This window comes from Synchiropus splendidus, chromosome 13, assembly GCF_027744825.2.
Source record: "Synchiropus splendidus isolate RoL2022-P1 chromosome 13, RoL_Sspl_1.0, whole genome shotgun sequence".
In the NCBI taxonomy this organism is placed as follows: domain Eukaryota; kingdom Metazoa; phylum Chordata; class Actinopteri; order Syngnathiformes; family Callionymidae; genus Synchiropus; species Synchiropus splendidus.
This window is the reverse complement of record NC_071346.1, coordinates 5,975,696-5,994,791: the sequence shown is the minus strand read 5'-3', so window position 1 is coordinate 5,994,791 and position 19,096 is coordinate 5,975,696. Positions and strand designations below refer to the sequence as shown.

The 19,096-nt window shown below is 50.9% G+C and overlaps 5 protein-coding genes across 6 annotated transcripts; all 5 read left to right on the top strand.

The window, feature by feature from the left end:
* Positions 1-1,815: 1,815 nt before the first annotated feature.
* On the top strand, positions 1,816-3,283 carry cldn15la (claudin 15-like a). Its single transcript, XM_053883860.1, has 5 exons — positions 1,816-2,032; positions 2,637-2,801; positions 2,871-2,952; positions 3,021-3,134; positions 3,202-3,283. Exons 1-5 carry the CDS (start codon positions 1,816-1,818, stop codon positions 3,281-3,283), a joined length of 660 nt encoding a protein of 219 aa, XP_053739835.1.
* Positions 3,284-3,867: 584 nt separating this feature from the next.
* saga (S-antigen; retina and pineal gland (arrestin) a) lies at positions 3,868-6,516 on the top strand. Of its 2 annotated transcripts, none has more exons than XM_053884193.1 (16): positions 3,868-3,953; positions 4,038-4,095; positions 4,274-4,334; positions 4,399-4,443; positions 4,524-4,723; positions 4,786-4,845; positions 4,911-4,978; positions 5,123-5,258; positions 5,331-5,415; positions 5,475-5,547; positions 5,606-5,743; positions 5,805-5,882; positions 5,946-5,960; positions 6,023-6,075; positions 6,153-6,162; positions 6,252-6,516. In XM_053884193.1, the coding sequence occupies exons 2-16, from the start codon at positions 4,048-4,050 to the stop codon at positions 6,379-6,381; spliced, it is 1,200 nt and encodes a 399-aa protein (XP_053740168.1). In that variant the 5' UTR covers positions 3,868-3,953; positions 4,038-4,047; the 3' UTR covers positions 6,382-6,516. The 2 variants fall into 2 exon arrangements, with proteins under 2 accessions (XP_053740168.1, XP_053740169.1); XM_053884194.1 differs by having other exon boundaries at positions 6,248-6,320.
* Positions 6,517-10,040: 3,524 nt separating this feature from the next.
* tmeff1a (transmembrane protein with EGF-like and two follistatin-like domains 1a) lies at positions 10,041-14,064 on the top strand. Its single transcript, XM_053883302.1, has 10 exons — positions 10,041-10,867; positions 11,139-11,248; positions 11,319-11,448; positions 11,522-11,551; positions 11,629-11,725; positions 11,804-11,952; positions 12,337-12,396; positions 12,465-12,588; positions 12,654-12,815; positions 12,889-14,064. Exons 1-10 carry the CDS (start codon positions 10,732-10,734, stop codon positions 12,971-12,973), a joined length of 1,083 nt encoding a protein of 360 aa, XP_053739277.1. The 5' UTR covers positions 10,041-10,731; the 3' UTR covers positions 12,974-14,064.
* Positions 14,065-14,386: 322 nt separating this feature from the next.
* cavin4a (caveolae associated protein 4a) lies at positions 14,387-16,081 on the top strand. Its single transcript, XM_053883214.1, has 2 exons — positions 14,387-14,984; positions 15,374-16,081. Exons 1-2 carry the CDS (start codon positions 14,577-14,579, stop codon positions 15,944-15,946), a joined length of 981 nt encoding a protein of 326 aa, XP_053739189.1. The 5' UTR covers positions 14,387-14,576; the 3' UTR covers positions 15,947-16,081.
* A 98-nt stretch (positions 16,082-16,179) lies between these two features.
* Positions 16,180-18,798, top strand: ift57 (intraflagellar transport 57 homolog (Chlamydomonas)). Its single transcript, XM_053883212.1, has 11 exons — positions 16,180-16,579; positions 16,860-17,034; positions 17,276-17,394; positions 17,462-17,567; positions 17,622-17,690; positions 17,773-17,895; positions 17,959-18,030; positions 18,091-18,222; positions 18,290-18,352; positions 18,424-18,490; positions 18,550-18,798. The coding sequence occupies exons 1-11, from the start codon at positions 16,428-16,430 to the stop codon at positions 18,738-18,740; spliced, it is 1,269 nt and encodes a 422-aa protein (XP_053739187.1). The 5' UTR covers positions 16,180-16,427; the 3' UTR covers positions 18,741-18,798.
* Positions 18,799-19,096: the final 298 nt, after the last annotated feature.

Genomic DNA, 19,096 nt, shown 5'->3' with positions numbered 1-19,096 from the left:
TTTCGACCTTTTTCAGGCCATGGCACTTTTGGTTCATTGAAAAAATCCCGAGAACCAAAGCACCAAAGGAACCTTGGCCAAAGCGCACTTGTGCTTAAAGTCCTATAGAAAATCCCTATTCATTTGTGAAAAACTGTAGCTACTGACGCTCGGTTGTTATTTTACCAGGCTATTTACAGAAATAAATTGCAGAAAATGTATTTGTTTCAAATGTGTCCAGAATGGGTATATATATCATGATTGATTTATTTACTTTCATTTTAAATAACAGTTGGGATTTTATCACTTCTCTTTTGCATGATTTTATTGTAGTTTCCAGACAAATCCTTAGCATTCTTTGCCTGAACTTGCTTCATAAAAACAATGATTCTTTCTCGTTTCACATTTTGGAGCGCATTTATTTTGTTGTGCATTTAGTTTTTCACCAACTTTTAAACCACAAAACAAACATTGACAGTCCATGAGTATCAATAAAGTTTTGAAGTGAGACGTCACGTTAGCCGTTAGCTCTGTTAGCTCTGTTAGCTCTGCGGTGCAGACAGTCTTTGGTGTCGCGGGTCCAACAAGGATCCCTCCCTCCATGGTTCTGTGGTGAAAGTGTGTGGTCAAGTTAGAGGCGCGTCAGGTTTAAAAACAACAGGAAGTTGCCCATGTGAGCGGCTTCTTGGCTGTGAGTGTGTGGGAAGAGGAGCGCCGCGCACCACAGCAGCGCTGCTCTGACTGACGGACAGTTCAGCGCATCAACACACTGGAGCTCTACAGTAGAGTGGACAGAAAGAATGTCAATGAGTCCATGTGATCTCCTCACCTTGGCTGCTCCTCAACACCTTCTAACTGTCATGATTTAATGTCATCATGTCGGCCACCTCCATCTCTAGACACCTGAGGTGAAACTGGATCATTTTCCCACGGCACACCTGACACTCTCTCACAGGAACCCCGGTTGAAAAACACTGATATAGAGGGCTACTACAGGGTCCATGGACAGATGTGAATTCTCTTCAGATCAATAACAATCCTCAGGCATCTAACTGGTGTCCCTGCCAATTGTTATCATTGTTCATTATATAAGAAGGGCGGGAGTGAATTAGCTGGTCTTCTTCTCACTCCTTTTTCCATTTTATATTTGTATGTCTTCTGCTTACAAGATTCTATCTTATTTTCCTTTGATTGTTGTATTTTTATTCAAATTTAAACAAAAATTTGAATCAAAAATCCTTCACTCTGACGCCCAATTTTGACCCAACCATCCATCTTACCAACACTTCCCATCAGCAGTTTCACAGGAACCAAACTAAAGCGTTCTGAAACCACTTCAACAACAGACAGTGTTTATACATATTGTACGTGCGTGTATGAGAAACTTCTGTGTCACGGATGATAATGAGTTTCAGTCGGACCATTAATGCTGGACCTTGAACCCGGAGCGTCTCTGTTTCTGGGCCATAAAACCATAAAACTAACGAATGACTCGGTTCCCGCCTCACTGAGACAGTAACCTGCTGAAACAGTTCCTGCTTTATTGAACCAAACTCCTTCGAGATTCTTTAGCTCGAGCAAGATTTGGTCCCCAGTGTCTCTCGTGGCCCCTGACACCTTTCGACGGGTTCCCCATCGACAATTCCTTGACTTCCGAGGCCTCCACAGGTCAGGGGGTGTGGCCTATTGGTGGGTAAGGACAACAGAGGCGTGGGCAGTTTATGGCTCCTGTGGATGGTCAAAGTCCCGTCGGCGTGTTGGTTTCAGCTCAAACATCGCAGACCTCAGCGACGACACCACAGCTCCGTAGATCCCGACATCGACCCAGCAGCAACCATGTCTACGGCAGTGGAAGTAACCGGGTACATCATGTGTGTCATCAGCTGGCTGCTGACCGGAGCCTGTCTGGCCAACGACTACTGGAAGATCTCCACCGTGTCGGGCAGCGTCATCATCTCACAGCGGCAGTTTGAAAACTTGTGGCACTCCTGTGCCGAGAACAGCGCCGGCATCGCCGAGTGCCGTGACTTCGAGTCGATGCTGTCGCTTCCTGGTGAGCCACTTAACTTGACTTGGGCGTGGGGGGCAGGGGTGGAGGTCTTTCACTTGGATTTCTCTAGGACCACTGGGAAGGGGTGGGGGGGAGGGGCGTTGACCAGGACCTTTATAGGACCACCAGAAACGGAGGGAGGTTTCTGACCAGGAAATGAGGGGTTTATTCTGAGAACTTCTGTTGGAGTGGGAAGTGGAAATTGGGTCAACATTACGTAAGATGGCGTCAGCATTGGCCCCTCCCACAAGGAAACTTCCCTCAGAAGTTGGTAATCTGCTGACCTCAAACTGGGCCGGACTTCAGAAGATGTCCGGCCACTTCTTGATTCTCATTTTCGGTTCCTGATGGAACTCTCAATGCTGCAGCGCATCTGCTTGATGGTCGAGAAATGATTTGTTCGATTCCCGTGTGATGCCACTGCCAGTGCCGGGTCCCAGTGGTAGAGGAACACAACAGTGACTGTTTGAATGAGAATCAGGGACTTGACAAGCGACTCAGTCCGGCAACTTCAGGGGCCAGAACTGAGACAGACTAACTGTAGACCGAGACTGTCGTCTCGACGAGACAGACGTCTCTCACGCTGGAACTTCCGTATCATGTGCAGAACACATCCAGGCGTGCCGCGCCCTCATGATCATCGCTCTGCTCCTTGGACTCGGGTCCATGGTGGTGGCCCTGCTCGGACTCAAGTGCATCAGGATCGGATCGTCCACAGACCAGGCCAAAGCCAAGATGGCCTTTGTTGGAGGAATCCTGAGCATCCTGGGCGGTGAGTAGGGAAGCGTGTGACGTGAGACAGATCAAAGCTCCAGTTCTGGACTCGGTCTTGTGTCCTCAGGTCTGTGCTGCATGATCGCCGTCTCCTGGTACGCCTTCAGAGTTGTGGAGGACTTCAATAACCCTTTCTTTGGCGGCGTCAAGTGAGTCCACTAGGGGCGTCTGTGTGGGTCTGTGTGTCTGCTTCACAGCCACCTGTGTGTGTTGGCAGGTTCGAGCTGGGCGAGGGTCTGTACTTGGGCTGGGGCGGGTCGTCTCTCTCTATCCTGGGCGGAGCTATGCTCTGCACTGCTTGCAAAAAAGCGTCCTCTGGTGGAAAGATGGGGTAAGTCTCAGGCGCTGAATCTGAACCAGTACAATCTGTACATGTCACCTGTGCTTCCTCCTCACAGTGGTTACCAAGGAAACCCGGCACAGAAGGTCTACAAGGCAGCGGCCCGGTCGGAGCCAGAGTCATCCAGAGCATATGTCTAAATACTTTACTCTTTAATTCCTATCAATAAAGTTTCAAATGTTTTTTTTTCAATCAATAAAGTTTTATGTGACAACGATCAGCTGGTGAGCTTGTTTATACTGCTTTGTGGGGACCAATTCTAGACAACGCACCGTCCTTGAGGGACCTTTTGCCGGTCCCCACAGGGTAGACTTCAAAATAACTGTGTCATTTTAGAGTCCTGGTTAAGGTTCACCATCTGTTTTGGATGGTTAGGTTTAGTGTGAGAGGCTGGGGAGAGCATTATGGGAATGAGAAACCTCACAATGTCCTCACAAGGAGATCAATACAATCATGTGTGTGAGTAAGGGATTAGCGCTCCCGTCTTGCTGACAGCCTTGTTTTGATTGTATCTATTTTCCTATTGAAAGTTCATCCCATCATGCTACATACAACTATATTCGGCATCTATCTGCTCATATATCATCCATCCATCCCTCCATTCATCCCTTCATTCACCCATTCGTCCATACACTTGTTCACCCCCTGACAGCTTTCAGTTTTAATCTGGAGTTTTGCTGATCAGAGATTTCTATGATCCTCAATCCTCTCAGTGAGTAGATGAGTGTGAGTGAGTGAGTGAGAGTGAGACGCATATAGGCTGCCGCTGTGCTACCTGTCGACAGTCTTCAGCTGGACTCCGGGCCTGGGGTGAGTGCACAGGAGGCTTGATAGACTTCAGTTGTGTTGTTTGTGTTTGTGTGCGCTTGTCAACAATGGTTGTTTGCGTTGCAGTGAAAACGCCATGAATCCAAAAAATGTGGTTTTCAAGAAGCTGTGCAAAGACAAGTCTGTGAGTCATCCCACTACACTGGTCCAGTTACCTTGGTTCTGGTCCATCTGATCTTCTCTGAAGTTCTCTGATACTAAGTGGGGATGGAGCTGTCTGGGTCAGACCCAGGCGGTACCACTTCAGAACCGAATGCAGATGTGTGAGATGGCTCCAGTTAATGTTATTTATGATGTTCTAGGTCGGTGTCTACATGGGCAGACGAGACTTTGTGGACCGGGTGGACTCGGTGGATCCAGTTGGTGAGTTTAGCTTGCGCTGCAGAACCGGGTCTTGTGCAGCGTCGCTGAACTGTTCCTCCCCCAGATGGCGTTATTCTAGTTGACCTTGAAGCTCTGCAAGGAAGAAAAGGTGAGGTGTTCTGGCCCAGTCCGTCACGTGAGCCGAGGTCTGACCCGGGTTCTGTCCTGGACTGCTGTTTGTCTCTGTAGTTTTCGTCACCCTGTCCTGCACCTTCCGCTACGGCAGAGACGACATGGACGTGATGGGCGTCGCCTTCCGCAGAGAGCTGTTCCTGTCTACCCGGCAGGTGTACCCGCCCCTGATGGACCGGGACAAGGGGGTCCACACTCGGATCCAGGCCAAACTGCTGAGGAAGCTCGGCGACAACGCCTATCCGTTTTTCTTCGAGGTGATTCTTGCTTTCGTGTCATAAGTAACATTTGTTTATTAAAATCTAAATCTGTCTGCTAGTTTCCCGACAACCTTCCCTGCTCTGTGGCGCTCCAGCCTGCGCCCCATGACACTGGCAAGGTGAGCTCCAGCGCACTTGAGTGTTGAACAGCGAGCATGCGCTCAGTGGCAATGTCTGTCTTCAGAAATGTGCGGTGGAGTTTGAGATCCAAGCTTTCAGCGCCGAGAGCCAGGACGCTAAAATTCGGAAACAGTGAGTATGAAGCGGCAGGGGGGCGCTGTAGCTCGTGAAAATCCACTGGTAGCTTGCCATACGTTGCTGCACCTTGACTCGATTGAGCAGTCTGAAATCGGTTGGTCATGTCTGGGGACTAGAGATGCCCTGTCGGTCCTGCAGGAGCTCTGTGAAACTGATGATTCGGAAGGTTCAGTTCGCACCGGAGTGTGACGGAGCAGTGCCCTCTGTTGAAGCCGCCAGGGACTTCTTCTCCTCGGACAAGGCCCTTCATGTGGAGGCCCGTCTGGATAAGGAGGTCTGGTTCTGGTTCCCATGAGAGCGAAGTGTGAGTTGACTCACGGTGCTCCCCCTGCTGGTCCATCCACAGGTGTTCTATCACGGGGAGCCCATTCGTGTGTACGTGAACGTGCGCAACGATTCAACTAAACACGTGAAGAACATTGTGGTTTCAGGTAAGTAACTGTTTTCCTCTGGGGATTTCACCTGAGGCACATCTCAACTTCTCTTTCAGTGGACCAGGTGTCAACTGTGGTCCTCTACTCCAACGACAGCTACGTCAAATCCGTGGCCATCGAGGAGTTTGGGTGAGTACTGACATACCAAGTAGCGTCCACAGAACAGTGATAATATGCTCGGATGCAGAGACTCCGTGGCGGCAGGAGCCACCTTCCAGAAGGTCTACACGTTGCTCCCACTGTTGGCCTACAACAGGGAGCGCCGTGGCATCGCACTGGATGGGAAACTGAAGCACGAAGACACAAACCTGGCGTCCTCCAGTGTGTGAGTAAGAGACCCATCACAGCATCGGTCACCAAGGTCCTCATGGTGTCTTCTGACGCAGAATCAAAGAAGGAGTTTTGAAGGAGGTTCTGGGCATCATGGTCTCCTACCGGGTCATGGTGAAGCTGGTCGTCGGCGGGTCAGTTGTTTGGCTCCTTCTCTTGGTGTCAGGTTCAGAACTCATTTTGTGAATGTGTTGCAGGTTGATGGGATCCAGGTGAGTCGGGGAACTTTGCTCTTCTCCCTTGCTTTGGAGGACTCAACAGTTTTGTGTTGCAGCGAGCATGGAGTGGAGGTCCCGTTCAGACTGATGCACCCCAAACCTGACGCAGGTGTGTGCTCCGTTTCTGCATTATTGTGAGTCTCCTGGTTAAACCTTTTGTTTCCCTTCTAATTCCTGCTGCTGCAGTGAAGGACAGGTGAGCACCCGGACCCTCCCACCCCTGGGCAGAAGACCAATATTTGAGGAGAATCTTCACAGAGAAACTGTTTTTTTTTTTGGAGGCAGTGAGCTGGAGGAGGAGCTGGTGTTCCAGGAGTTCAAGCGCTCGTACCTGCGCGGGATGGTCGGTGATGACGACGACGACGACGAGGGAAACATTTCAGGCGGCGATGACTTGGCGCCGAAAGAGAAGTGACATGTCAGGGGAACATGTGATGGGAAGTGATGGTGTTATCGTGTGCAATGTAGTGTTAAGATAGAGAAGTAGGTGAAAGAGTGCAGCTGCCCTTAGAACCCTTCTAGAACATTCAATAAAAGACCTCACTCACTTCGTCGCGTGTTCTTGAGTGACTGGACCTCATCTGTCCGCTGCCACCTTCACACGGACGCACACACTCTGGAGGAGCCCCAGGAGACTGATCATAATGACCCCCCGATAATGCTCCCTGCGGGGCCTCAAACCGGATTAGTCCCCAGGACAGGCAAATCTGGTTAGTGAGGGATTGAGAGTCCGGAGCTCAGCGAGTCTGAGCCGCTTTTCGGGAATCTGCTGATTCAGTTTGTGAGTGGAAGTGGAAACTTCCCATCAGGGATTCAGTCAGACCCGTACGGTCTCTCCCAAGAGGTCAGGATTTCTTCAGTCTTACCTCAACACCTCTGGATCTCTGACGTCGCCGCACCACATTGCTGATCATGACGTTCCTAGTACGGACTTTGTTTCGTTTATTTTTCTTTGTTGTCCAACTGAAGTGCAACTATATAACAACAACCACCGAACGTGTGAATCAAACAACATAAGCCTCGGGTGAGAAAGAAGACTCCGCCCACACGAGCCACCACTGCCCCCCAGCGGGATAATAAAAGGTGGCGGGGGCCATATGGTGGTCCGGACCAGACACCAGACTGTCCACCCGTTGAAAAGAACCAAAGTCCATTACACTAATCTGTAGTGTATCTTGATCCATAAATCTCAGGAATTGAAATCTACGCTGCAGGAGGCACCGCTCACGATGCTTCGCTGGGCAGCAACATAATACAATAGAAAGTAAATGAAGCAGCAGACTTTTCTTCGCGGCGAGCTCCTTTGCTGAGGAGCCAGGGAAGTCTGGACCGACGAGAAGATCCAGAAGAGTTTGGCAGAGTCGTCACTTCCAGTCCAAAGACCCTCCTGCAGATCTAGTGAGCAGTTTCTGACTTTAGTTTCAGTCTAGGTCTGACAGAGAACCAGGACTGAGGTTTGATCCCCCAAAACTGAGCAGGTTTCTGGTGAGAACATCAAGCTCGTGAGCGAGATCCAACCACTTGACCTTTGACATTTGGGGCCTGTAGAAGGTCATCCGAGTATTCACAAGAAACCTCTTACCTCCAAAGCTGGACCCTCGAGCTGTGCACTAGAACCTTGTGATCATGTGACTTTATTTCTGAATACAAAGATGTCAGCCCCTGGTCTGCTCCCTCACTCTCTTTCCTTTGGTTATCCGCTCACTGGAGAGGAAACAACTGGGAAGAAGATCTTAAAAGGGGGAAACCGGAGTACCCGGAGTAAACCCATGTCAAACAATCAGAAGTTTGCAAACCTGCTCTACTGACTTGGCTCTATGTGCCTTTTTAGAGCTTGGGAAAACCGGAGTACCCGGAGTAAACCCATGTCTAACAAATAAACAGTAACAGACCTGCTCTGTTGACTTGGTCCCACATGCCCGAAAGGGGAGGGCAGTGTGCAGCCAATCTTTACTTTTCAAAACCAGGGGAAACCGGAGTACCCGGAGTAAACCTGTACATCACCCTTTTGAGGCCTAGTCTGGACAAAGGCCAGCAGCAGCTATTTGCAGCACCGGGTGCTTCGGAGCTTCAGCAGGTGAATCCTAAAAATGGTGGCGACAAACTCGTCCAACTCGGTCTTCTGGAGCTTCATCAGGACCAGGATGTTGTCCGCGGACCCCCACTTCTTGCACAGCTCTTTGAAAACCACCTTGACGATCTTCTCGAAGCGGTCAGGCGTGACGGTGAAAGCAAGGTTTTCCACTTCCGCCCAGGTGGACACGAATAGCTTGTTGATGATGTTCTCCGGGTTCTTCAGCGGCAGCTTGATGTCTGCTCGGCTGTAGATGTGGGACACCAGCTTCTCCACCATGATCTGCAGGCACACCTGGTTGAACTCAATCTGGTCCTTGGCTAGATCCTCAAAGGCTACATCTGTAATCTCAGGGACTATCATCAGAGGAATTTCTTGCACGAGTTCTGGGAATTGAATTGGACTCTCTTCGGTGATCTGTGGGAAAATCTCTTGTGGGATCTCTTCGATCTCCTGGATCTCCTGGATGACAGGGATTTCTCTTCTCCCCAAAGACTTTGAGTCCATCAGAAGCCGGGCAAGACGCTTACTGTGGCTGTCGGCTTGTGTTTTCAGCCACCAAGTCACCAGGATGAGAATGTTGCGAACTCTGTTGATGATCCGCATGTAGAGAACGTTGGGTTCCTGTGGGTAGTCGATGTCATCCATCGTGAGGGCGTCTTGAATATTCTTGTACATCAGATCACTGAGGAGCTTCACATTCTTGCCGTTGTAAATGTTTTTTAGTTTCTTGAATTCAGAGTCCGTTCCAGCTTTTTCTCCATCCTTGCTGAGGAGCACGGCCTCCACGTGGGACAAAAACGTCTGGCTGTTTTCCTGCGTCAGCCCGCACTGAAAGTCCAGCTGGACCTGAGCCAGTCCACGACGCAGCAACGCTTTAAAAATGTATTTTCCGAAAATTGTCCGAATTTTGTTGCGGATAGATTTGAAGCAGCGCTCTTGCTTCTCCTTGTCGATGCACTTGCATTCGGATTCCAGCTCCTCCAGACATCGGGCCTCGATGATGATCCGGGCGATGTCGCTGGAAACAGATTGAAACTCAGACAAAAGAAGTCGGGGCTCCGGCCCGTTATCCAGGTCCCCTAAAAGAGGCTCTGTGATCTCACGTATTTCGCTCATGATGATCTTCTGGACCGCATCAATCGTGGTATTCAGGAATTCATCAGGTGATGTGACCATGTTCCGGATATCATCTAAACTCTGAACGATTATTTCCTGTTTCTTGAGACTCGCTTTGGTCTTCTTCACCCCGCAGGGTTTGCAACACAACACCTTTGTCATGAAGTCTTCGATCATCTTGCTGGCGGCCTGGACCATAGCGCCGAGCCTGAAGAAGGCATCTGTGTTGGGAACCGTCTCCTGAGCTTGAACAGCCAGACTGGACTGAACGCTCTCCCGGACTTCTTCCACTACGAGGTTTATCAAGTTCTTGGAGCTGTCTCCTCTGAGTTCCTCCTCCTTAATGTTCAAAACGCGAGCAAACGTCCTGGGGACTGTGTTGCCCACCGTGGCCAGGATGTGCTCCTGACTCACGTTATTGATGTTCTCCACAGCTGTCAAGAAGGACCTGGCTGTTCCTGAAACAATGTTCATGAGGAGTTCTGCCAATTTAAATTTGGTTTTGAAGTCAGGAGTCCCTGCCTTGAGGGCCGTCCATTGTTCTGCGTCCATGCCATCGAAGAACGAATGGACCATGTCCTGGAGGTTGTCCATGGACAAGTCAGGGACATTGATCGTCTTAGAAACCACTTTCGCCATGAGCGTCACTTTCTCAGCCAAACGTTTGAACAACGTAGATGCATATATCCCCTCTGACGTCCCGACTTTGATTCCTGGATCAAAGCACTGAAAGACATTGGCGGCCAAGAGCTCGGGTCTGATGTCATACTCGCCCACCGATGACCCTTGACCGCCGACTCAAGCCTTTGTTGTCCGCCTGGTTCCTTTGATGTAGACCCTATCTTATGCCAGTCGGACCAAAGAGGAAGGAGGCCGATCCTTCTAGGGAACCACCTTTTCATGACCTGTATGTTTCCAGGACCCAGAGACGTGCAGGTCGGATCAGAGCCAACCCAGGCAGGAGGAGGCAGAAGCTCACGTCACAGGAACAGCTTTTTTCCCTCTTCCATCAGACTGACTGATTCGTGAAAATCCCATTTTATTTTATTCCAAAGCACTTTCCCAGTTGGTGGGATCCTCACTGACCTTGGCATTAAAGCTGATTCTGAAGCAACACACACACACACATACACACTCATTCTCTCTTTTCTCTCTTCTCATGTGGAGAAACATTTGTTGTGTTTTCACTTCAAAACTGCCTTTCATCATCTGCATCTAAACCCAGAGGACGATATTTTTGGGGGGTTGGACCCTTGTCCTTGCCCAATGTCTCACCGTCCGTGGTGTTGGGCGTGGCTAAGGAGCGCGTCACGTGAGCGGCGCGTCTGCCTGGTGCCCCGGATCTCTTTGTTGTGTTCGCAGCAGCTCCGCGGCCTCATCACCGCCTCATCACTGCCGAGGCTGCCGCCGCAACATCCGCAGACAGCGGGGACGATGCTGCCGCCTGCAGCCGCCCGGAGCGTCTCCTCCGCGGCGCTTTGAGCTCCACGTTTCCGTCTCCTCCGCAGCTCGTTGACTCACGTCGTTGTTTCCGGACACCTGCCTGCACGGGCTCGAGGAGGAGGCTCGGGCATGGATGCTGCGGGGAGGGGCCCCGGAGGGCGGCTCCTGCTGTCAGCCTGCGTGCTGTCGCTGCTGCTGCTGCGGGCTCGCGCCTCTTACAGTCCGCAGGGGGCAGAGTGTCGCGGCCGGGGGAGGGACTGCACAGGTGAGGCTGCCGCTCTGCATCCCTGGGTGTGCGCGTGCGTGCGTCTGTTTTGACCTTCAATATTGTTTATCAATAACCGGTCCTTTCCTCGTGCTTCTCCTCTCCACCTCATCTTTCTTCTCCACTCAAATCCATCCCATCATGTTTTCATCCAGCCACCAGTCACCATGACAACTGTTGCAAGATGTCAGCCAATGACTACGGAGTGAAATATTGCTCTTTACACCAGCTACTTTCATGTGTATTCATGTTGGTCACTCCGTTTTGACAGATTTGTCAGAGAAGAAAAGCGACCTGCGTGTGTGTGATGATGCCACCTGCAGGTTCGGAGGAGTGTGCAAAGACGACGGTGCGCAGCTCAGATGCGTATGTCAGTTTCAGGTACGTGTTTCTGCATCAGGAGCGAGCTGAGCGGTGCTGCTCTAACTCACTCGACTTTGATCTGGTTCAGTGTCACAAGAACTACATCCCCGTCTGTGGGTCCAACGGAGACACGTACCAGAACGAGTGCTTCAGGAGGCAGGCGTCGTGCCGACAGCAGAGGCTCATCTCCAGGATATCAGACGGGCCGTGCTCGGCGGGTGAGCTCACAGGACTGGTGGTGGGTGTTCTGCATTCAGCATCAGCGTCTGACACCTTGTTTGTTTTTCACAGATCCAGGATCAGGATCAGGAGATGCTGACGGTGAGTTCCTCATCATCATTCCCATCCTGTTCATGTTCAGTGCTAAGTCTCTCTGTGTATGTGTGTTGCCCCTGAAGAAGGCGATGGTTCTGGCTCGGACGTCAGCAGAAAGTTTACCAAGTGCAGCTCCTGTAAATACGGAGCTGAGTGTGATGAAGATTCAGAGGATGTATGGTAGGGACACACACACTCACACACAGTGCTGCTGACTGGAGAAAGTCTCTGTAAACCAGTGAGTCTCTGTCTACACAGGTGCATCTGCAACATTGACTGCAGTGGTCACAACGAAAATCCCGTCTGTGCAACTGACGGGAACTCGTACAACAACCCCTGTCTGGTGCGTGAGGCCTCATGCATGAAGCAAGAGCAGATCGATGTGAAACACCTGGGCTGGTGTCAAGGTGAGGCCCCGCCCACAAGATGCACTTAGAACCTTCATCATTTCCCGATCATCCTCTTCATCCTGTCCATGAACCTCACCAAACTCTCTCCAAAATCTCTCTTCCCCCAATGATTGAACCATCTGGCCTCCATGACTTGCTCTCCAAGCTTCTCCAGATCCCTCAGCTCTTGTCCCTTCTAGTTGCTCCCAATGACGACCTCAGTATCTTCATCTCTGACTCTCCGTCTCCTCAGTTACTACTTCTGTCCACTAGAGGCGCTGTTTCACTCGAGCTACTACTAGTTGAACGCCTTCTTTGTCCCATTCCCACCTCACTACTGTCTCAATGTCCTCGTGCATGACGTCCGCAACATGCTTACACTGTGTGTGTGTGTCACCCCAGCTGACAAGGATAAACTAGGAAAGAAAGATGACGGTGCGCCCTTCAAAATAAAAGTCTTGGGTAAGTTCATCTATTGGGGGTGTGGTTTGTGGTTGAGACAGGGGTTTGAACTGTGTTGCTCCTGCCAGAGACGAAGGGACTGGAACATGGAGACGGCCTCTCCGCCGGCGTGCCGGTCGCCTGCTCCGACAGCTACGCCGGCTTCTGTGTTTACGGTAAATGTGAGATCAAGTACAACGTCGCCACCTGCAGGTGAGTCTCCGACTGGCCTCATCAGTTATTGCTTCCGTGGTGACAGTGTTGCTTGTGGTGAACAGGTGCGACGCCGGTTACAAGGGTTCTCAATGTGATGAGCGCCAGGATTTCAATGTGCTCTATGTAGTCCCCAGTGGACAGAAGCTGCATTACGTGCTCATCGCCACCATCATTGGAGCCGTTCAGATCTCCATCATCGTCGCCGTGGTGACCTGCATTGCTCGGTGAGGAAACAGTTCTTGTGCTCGAAACGCCTCACTTGACAGTCATGTGACTCTCACGCTCTGGTCTCTTTAGGAAATGTCCAAAGAACACCAGGGGGCGCAGACACAAGCAGAACCTAGGCCACTTCCCGTCCGAGACCAACTCCAGGATGGTGTAGTTTCTCTTTTTATACTTTTTTAACCTCGAGGGAACGGCACGATTTTGTATTGAACAGAATTGAACCACCGTCACTTTGCTATGTTCTCACCGCGTCCTGAGTCGCGGTGAAGTGATTGTGTAGTTTTGTGGCGGTCCTTCTCCCCCCCCGCCCCCACAATGACTTGTCTGACAGGAAATGTCGCTGTTGATGGTTTTTGTTTGGCGGTACAAACACTTTTTTTACTTCGACCAGTTTCGGGGTTCTTGTGTGACCTTGAGTTTGTACACGTCGAGAGCGTCGGCATGTTAGTGGAACCGTGTTCGTGATGTAGTTTTGGAAACGCTGCTCGATGTCAATGAATGTTTTTAATCGATGATTGTAAATCTAAAGTTGTTTTCTTGAACGTCAGACTACTTTCCTCCTCCAGAAGTCAGGCGTGCCCGCGGACTTATGCTTTAAAGAAACTTTAAAGTTTTAGGCTTGGCAAACTTTGGTCGTCTGCGCCTTGCTAACAAACTGGGAAGGGACTCTGGAGCTGTCATGTGACAGAGGCTCGCCAGTCCACACTGACAGCGCTAATGTAGCAGTGCGCTAATGGTCACAGTTTAAAACAATTATGTGAATATTAAAATATCTTAAAATGATCTATGGACTTCCTTTCACCTTCCAAAACATTCAAGGAAATGTACGACAGATATGATTTGTTACCTTGGTCCTGTGTGGTCACCAGGGGATGAAGGGGCCACAGAAGAAGGTTGAGCCTGACCAAAGCACAAACAGAACCGAAACATGTTAGCATTTGTTAGCATTAGTGTCAACCGTTGACAATCTTCGCGATAGCAGGAGGTGTTTTTGTCGAGACATCAGTGACATTTCTGTACTGTCTTAGTCCTTCCTGATGTCAAAGGTCATTGTGACGAGAATGTGTGCATGTAAACTTCCTGTTTGTGTCAATAAACTGTTTGATTTGTGTGTGTTTGTGCATGTGTGTGTGTTGGTGATGTGCATGTCTTTGAGCTTCTATGTTTGTGTGTGTGTTTCCTGTCTGGCCGGTGCAGAAATGTATCCAAGCAGTCAGTAGAAATGAATTAGACTGGTTGTGTTTCTGTTATATAAAGTCATTGATGAGCGAGTGCGCCCTCTGCCGGAGCCAGAATGGAAGTGGGTGTCTGGGTGTGTGTGTGGCAGCTGCTGGACTCAGTCAGCCTGAAATAACTGAGGTTATGAAGGTTCATAGTAAACCGTATTGCTGTGACAACCGGTCCAGCACACAAGCGCTACATGGCTTGTCTAGACTCCAGGGTCCAGTGCAGCCTGTGTCAGCATCAGGGCCAAAAGAAGCGCTGTTCCTCAACTGTCAGAACTTGCAGCTGCTGTGACGGAGAGTTTGGAATCTGTGATGTGGAACCCAGAACTCAATCATCTCCTGCTTTACGTCTCCCAAAATGTCCCAGTGTCGCCTTACCAAGTCCTTTATTTTTAGCTGCTAGATTCATGTTGCTCCCGGATGCAGAAGGAGGAGTTCTTTCTCTTGGCTTATCAGACCTGAGCGGGTCAGAACGGTCCGGCCGGTTCCCCAGCAGTGAGGTTCTCGACATTAACCCCGACTTAACCACTCTAGATGGATCAGACTAAGTATCGCAGCGCTGGCGCCCAGGAGCAGTTGGAGATCGTTGGCGTGGAGGATGAGGCCGGGAACCCGATCAGCGGACTGACCATCCTGTCGCTGCTGGAGCGAGTGGCCGGAATCATCGACAACGTCCAGAGCTGTCAGCAGCGCATGGAGGAGCGCCAGCTGGAGCTGGAGAACAACATCAAAACCATCCAGGGTGACGTGCTCAAGCTGGCAAAGGACCACGGGGACACGAGTGGCACCGTAGACAAGCTCCTGCAGAAGACACGCAAGGTCAGCGCCAACGTCAAGGAGGTCCGGTCACGTGTGGAGAAGCAGAATGTCCGAGTCAAGAAGGTGGAGTCGACGCAGGACGAGCTGCTGACCCGCAACAAGTTCAGAGTCGTCATTTATCAGGTACCTTCCACTGAACATGTTAACACCATCCAGCAGGGGGCGCCCCCAGGTTTCTAGCTACATGGTAGAATGTGTGCGCATAACAGCAGTCAATCATCATGATTCCATTATTGAAGTTTTTCACAAGGGCCACTGGGAACAAGCCCCACCCCTGAGGTCAGCTGACTAGCCCCTCCTGGAAATGAAAAGGAGATAGTGGTTTGATGTATGGGATGAAGTCCACATCCATAACGTGCAGCAGCTGCTGGGCTCTATTCTGAGATCACCCTGCTGTCACTCAGGTCTAATCCTCCCGTCCCACATCCCGTCTGTGTGATGTCATCACACATGTGAAGTGACTCAGAATCATGGCTCCATTGGTTCCACTTCTATTTGTTCTCTGCTCACAGGGGGAGACGGAGGTTCCGTCCGTGGCTGTCACCAAGTCTTCCAAAGGCTGTGGTCTGGATGGTCTGGAGATTGAGCCCGATTCCTATGAGGTCCCGGTGGACCTGTCGTCTGATGAGGAGTACCTGAGCGTAGAGGAGGCAGACCCATCACGTGCTGCCCGCCTGAAGAAATCAATGGTGAAGAGCACGGAGACCCTGAAGGCGGCCTTCTCCAAAGAGAACATGAACAAGACCAAAGACAACCTGGGCACCAAGTTCCACTCGCTGGGCGAGAAGGTGATGCCCCCAGAGAGGAGGGAGAAGATGCATCAGGCAGGTGAGCGGCTGAAGCAGTCAGGGGAGCGACTGAAGGAGAACATCGCCAAGAAAGCCCCGAGCAAGGAGAGCTTCCGCATCAAGCTGAAGAAGGAGCGAGCCGTGGCCGAGGGCCAGGAGGGTGCCGAGCCCACCGCCCCGGATCAAGCCGGCAGCGTTAACTACACGGAGGTGGCAGCCGAAACTAAGAGAGAGCAGGCTGTAGATGAAGTTGGTGCCACTCGGATAGCAGGAGGAGAGGAAGACTTGAGGAAGTAGACAGAGGACAGGGGAACCAGAGAGAAGCTCCGTGGGGGGTTGTTTGTCCATGTATCAGGTGTGTGTGCGCGTGTGCACGTGAGTGTGTGTGCCTGCTTGTGAGATGAAATAACAACTAGCTCTTAGTAAAATATAATCCAGTCTTGTCCAGCGTCTTCTTCTCCACTCGCACAGGAAGCGAAATCTATTTTATTTTGAAAGCGTTCGCCGGAACACCGTTTCAAACCGGAGGTGAGGTTATCCTACAGCCTTACCATCACAGCTGGGAGCTGTTGCGTTTCGCGATTGCCTCTTCTTCGCGTCTTCGCCTAACAAGTCGCATGTAGGCGACGACGGGTTGCTTTTCGATGAGCTAGCTATTGTTGGCTTCGCAGCCAAGATTAGCTTCAAGGCTAACGTGCCGTTGAGTTGAGGTTAGCTTCCCAGCTAAGTGCTACCTGGCTACTTGGCAACTGTTGCCTAGCAGCAACGTCGACGCGACATGGCGGATGACGGCCGGCGGGAAGAGGACGAGCGCGCGCCCGGGGCCGTGTACCGCGGCTTCGTCGTCATGGAGACGCTGATGGAGAAGTTGAAGGTTCTCGATGTCGAAGAGGAAGTTCTGTCCAAACACAACATGAAGAACCTGTCCAGGTGACACGGGCCCTACAGCTTCCTTCTGTCTTAACTAGTAGCATCTGGCGATCTGTTCGCCATCGCTCTGAAGACTGAATATGTGTGTATTGTATGTACAGTATTAGTAACGAATTTTCAGAGTATTATCATCGTTTCAAATATCTGCCAGTAGAGGGCGCCAACTCCTTTATTTTGGTTGCGATCCGGAGAACAGGGAGCAAAAACATCCAGCTAAAAACTACAGTAACCGTGAAGGAATCACCAAGCATGACGGTCTTCTCTGGTTCCTCTTTGTTAGACACAACTTTGTGTCCAGTCCCTATGTGGCGTCCAACCCTGGCGAGCAGTTCTATATGTTCAGCATCATCGCGGCGTGGCTGATCAACGCCGCTGGGCGACCGTTCGCCGTGCCTCAAGAAACAGACGAGCCCAACGCCACCGTGGCTAACATTCTGACCGAGCTACGGGCCATGGTGAGTGCTGGGTCAGAGACTAGAGCCATATTTAAATTAATGAAACTAAAAAAATCATTTTATGTGGCAGCTTGTTACACACACACACAGTGACCAGATTTTTGTCACTTTCACCAGCTTTAGCTAACATGGGAAAGTCATCAACACTTCTGTATGAAAGAAAAATAAACAGGGGGTTGGGGCTGACTTTGCGGGAGACTTGGGTTTTATGTCCCATGACTAGTGCCTCACTCTGCCTCAGGGGGTCAAGGTGGACTTCCCGCCCTCCAAACTGAAGTCGGGATCAGGCGAATTTGTGTGCCTGGTGCTGGACAGACTGGCAGATGAAGTTTTGAGGAAGCGGGGCTTCAGTTTCCGAAGGTAGTGCAACACTCATTCTGGGCAGTCAGCTGTGACCCAGGTATGATGATTCCATGTGTGTCCTCAGACCAAAGTATCCTCCTGTGACGGCAGAAGATGAACCAGTGAGCGAAGAGATGGTTGAGAATGGAGAACTGATGCTTGGTGTGCAGGAGGAGGAGGAGGAGAATCTGGTGGGTCCCTGTCGTATCTGAGGTTTGTGTTGTCTTAACTGTGTGTGTCTGCAGGAGGAACCAGAAGAGGAGGTGGAGACGGTTTTGGATTTGGAAGATTTAAAACTTCGCTCGGGTCAATCTGTGAGAGCAGTGATGTCACTTCCACTTGTCTTTTGCTTGTGTTTGAAGCCCCGCCCCTAAGACAGCTTCTGTTCTTTGGCAGGAAGTGGGTTTATCCTCTAAACCGGAGGAGATCCTGCATGCCACTGTGGATGCAGCCGAGTGGATGCTGGAGCTGGAGCGAGTCCTGCCACAGCTGAAGGTCACCGTCCGGTCGGACAACAAAGTAAGACATGGACGTCATGAGTCTCTTCACCCGTAAACATCTCTGATCTATATGTGCCTACAGGATTGGAGGATCCATGTGGACCAGATGCATCAGCACAGAGATGGGATCACCTTGGTCCTCCAAGAAGCCACGGTGGGTTCACTGAGCAGGGTGGTCCTTATGTGGCCCACTGACTGGACTTTATCTGTTCAGGGTCACCTGGACCGGCTACAAGAGGACATCGGAAAGACTTTGGAGAAGGTGAGCAGCCGAGAGAAGTACATCAACAATCAGCTGGAAACGCTCGTCCAGGAGTACCGCAGTGCCAAGGCCAAACTGAGCCAGGTGGGGGGCGCTTCTGTTCAGTACCGGTGTCCTCCAGTGGCAGGCACTGAATGTCTCTGTTGTTCAGGTGAAGGTGCGCCACCTGCAGGCCAGCAAGAATGTGGCTGAGAAGACCCGGATTTTAGCAGAGGTACTCCACCAGTGTAACTTAAATAAACTGAGTTCTCAAGTGATGACTCATCGCTGGTCACGTGACTACAGGTGAGCGACGAGCTGGAGAAGATCAAAGTTGCCATGGAGGAGCGAGGAAGCAGCATGTCGGATGGAGGTGAGCGTCCTCCCGTCTGTCTGTCTGCTTACACTGAAGCTGTGTGTGTGCGTGTGCAGCGCCAGTGGTCCGGGTCAAACAGTCTCTCACGAAGCTGAAGCAGGAGGTGTTCCAGATGGACGTCCGGGTTGGGGTGGTGCAGCACACCCTCCTCCAGGCCAAACTCAGGGAAAAGTCCAACATGACACGGGACATGCACGCAGCCTCGCATGTGTCGGAGGCCTCCGGCAACACCAGACCCTTCAGCTAGTCCCGAGCGGACCGATGTCACTTCCTGTTTGTATTGTCATGTTAATAAAAGTTTGTGATTAAAATAGTCAGACAACATTTTTATTACTATGTGCATGACTCTGTTCATGGAGCATTTTTGGAGACACCAGATAAAATATGGGACAGGAAATGCTGTGATTTGATGACAAGGTTTCACTCTGGTTGAGGCAGAGTTTCTGCTTGAACTCCACTTGTCTGCTGAAGTGTGTTGGTGTGTGATGTGAAGCTGCTCAACATCAGACATGGAAGGTTTCAAACTGGTTCAGTCGTGCTCCCTCCCTCCCCTGCTCTCATGGAAGGAGTGAATGAATGAATCAGGATCAGATCAGTGCTGTA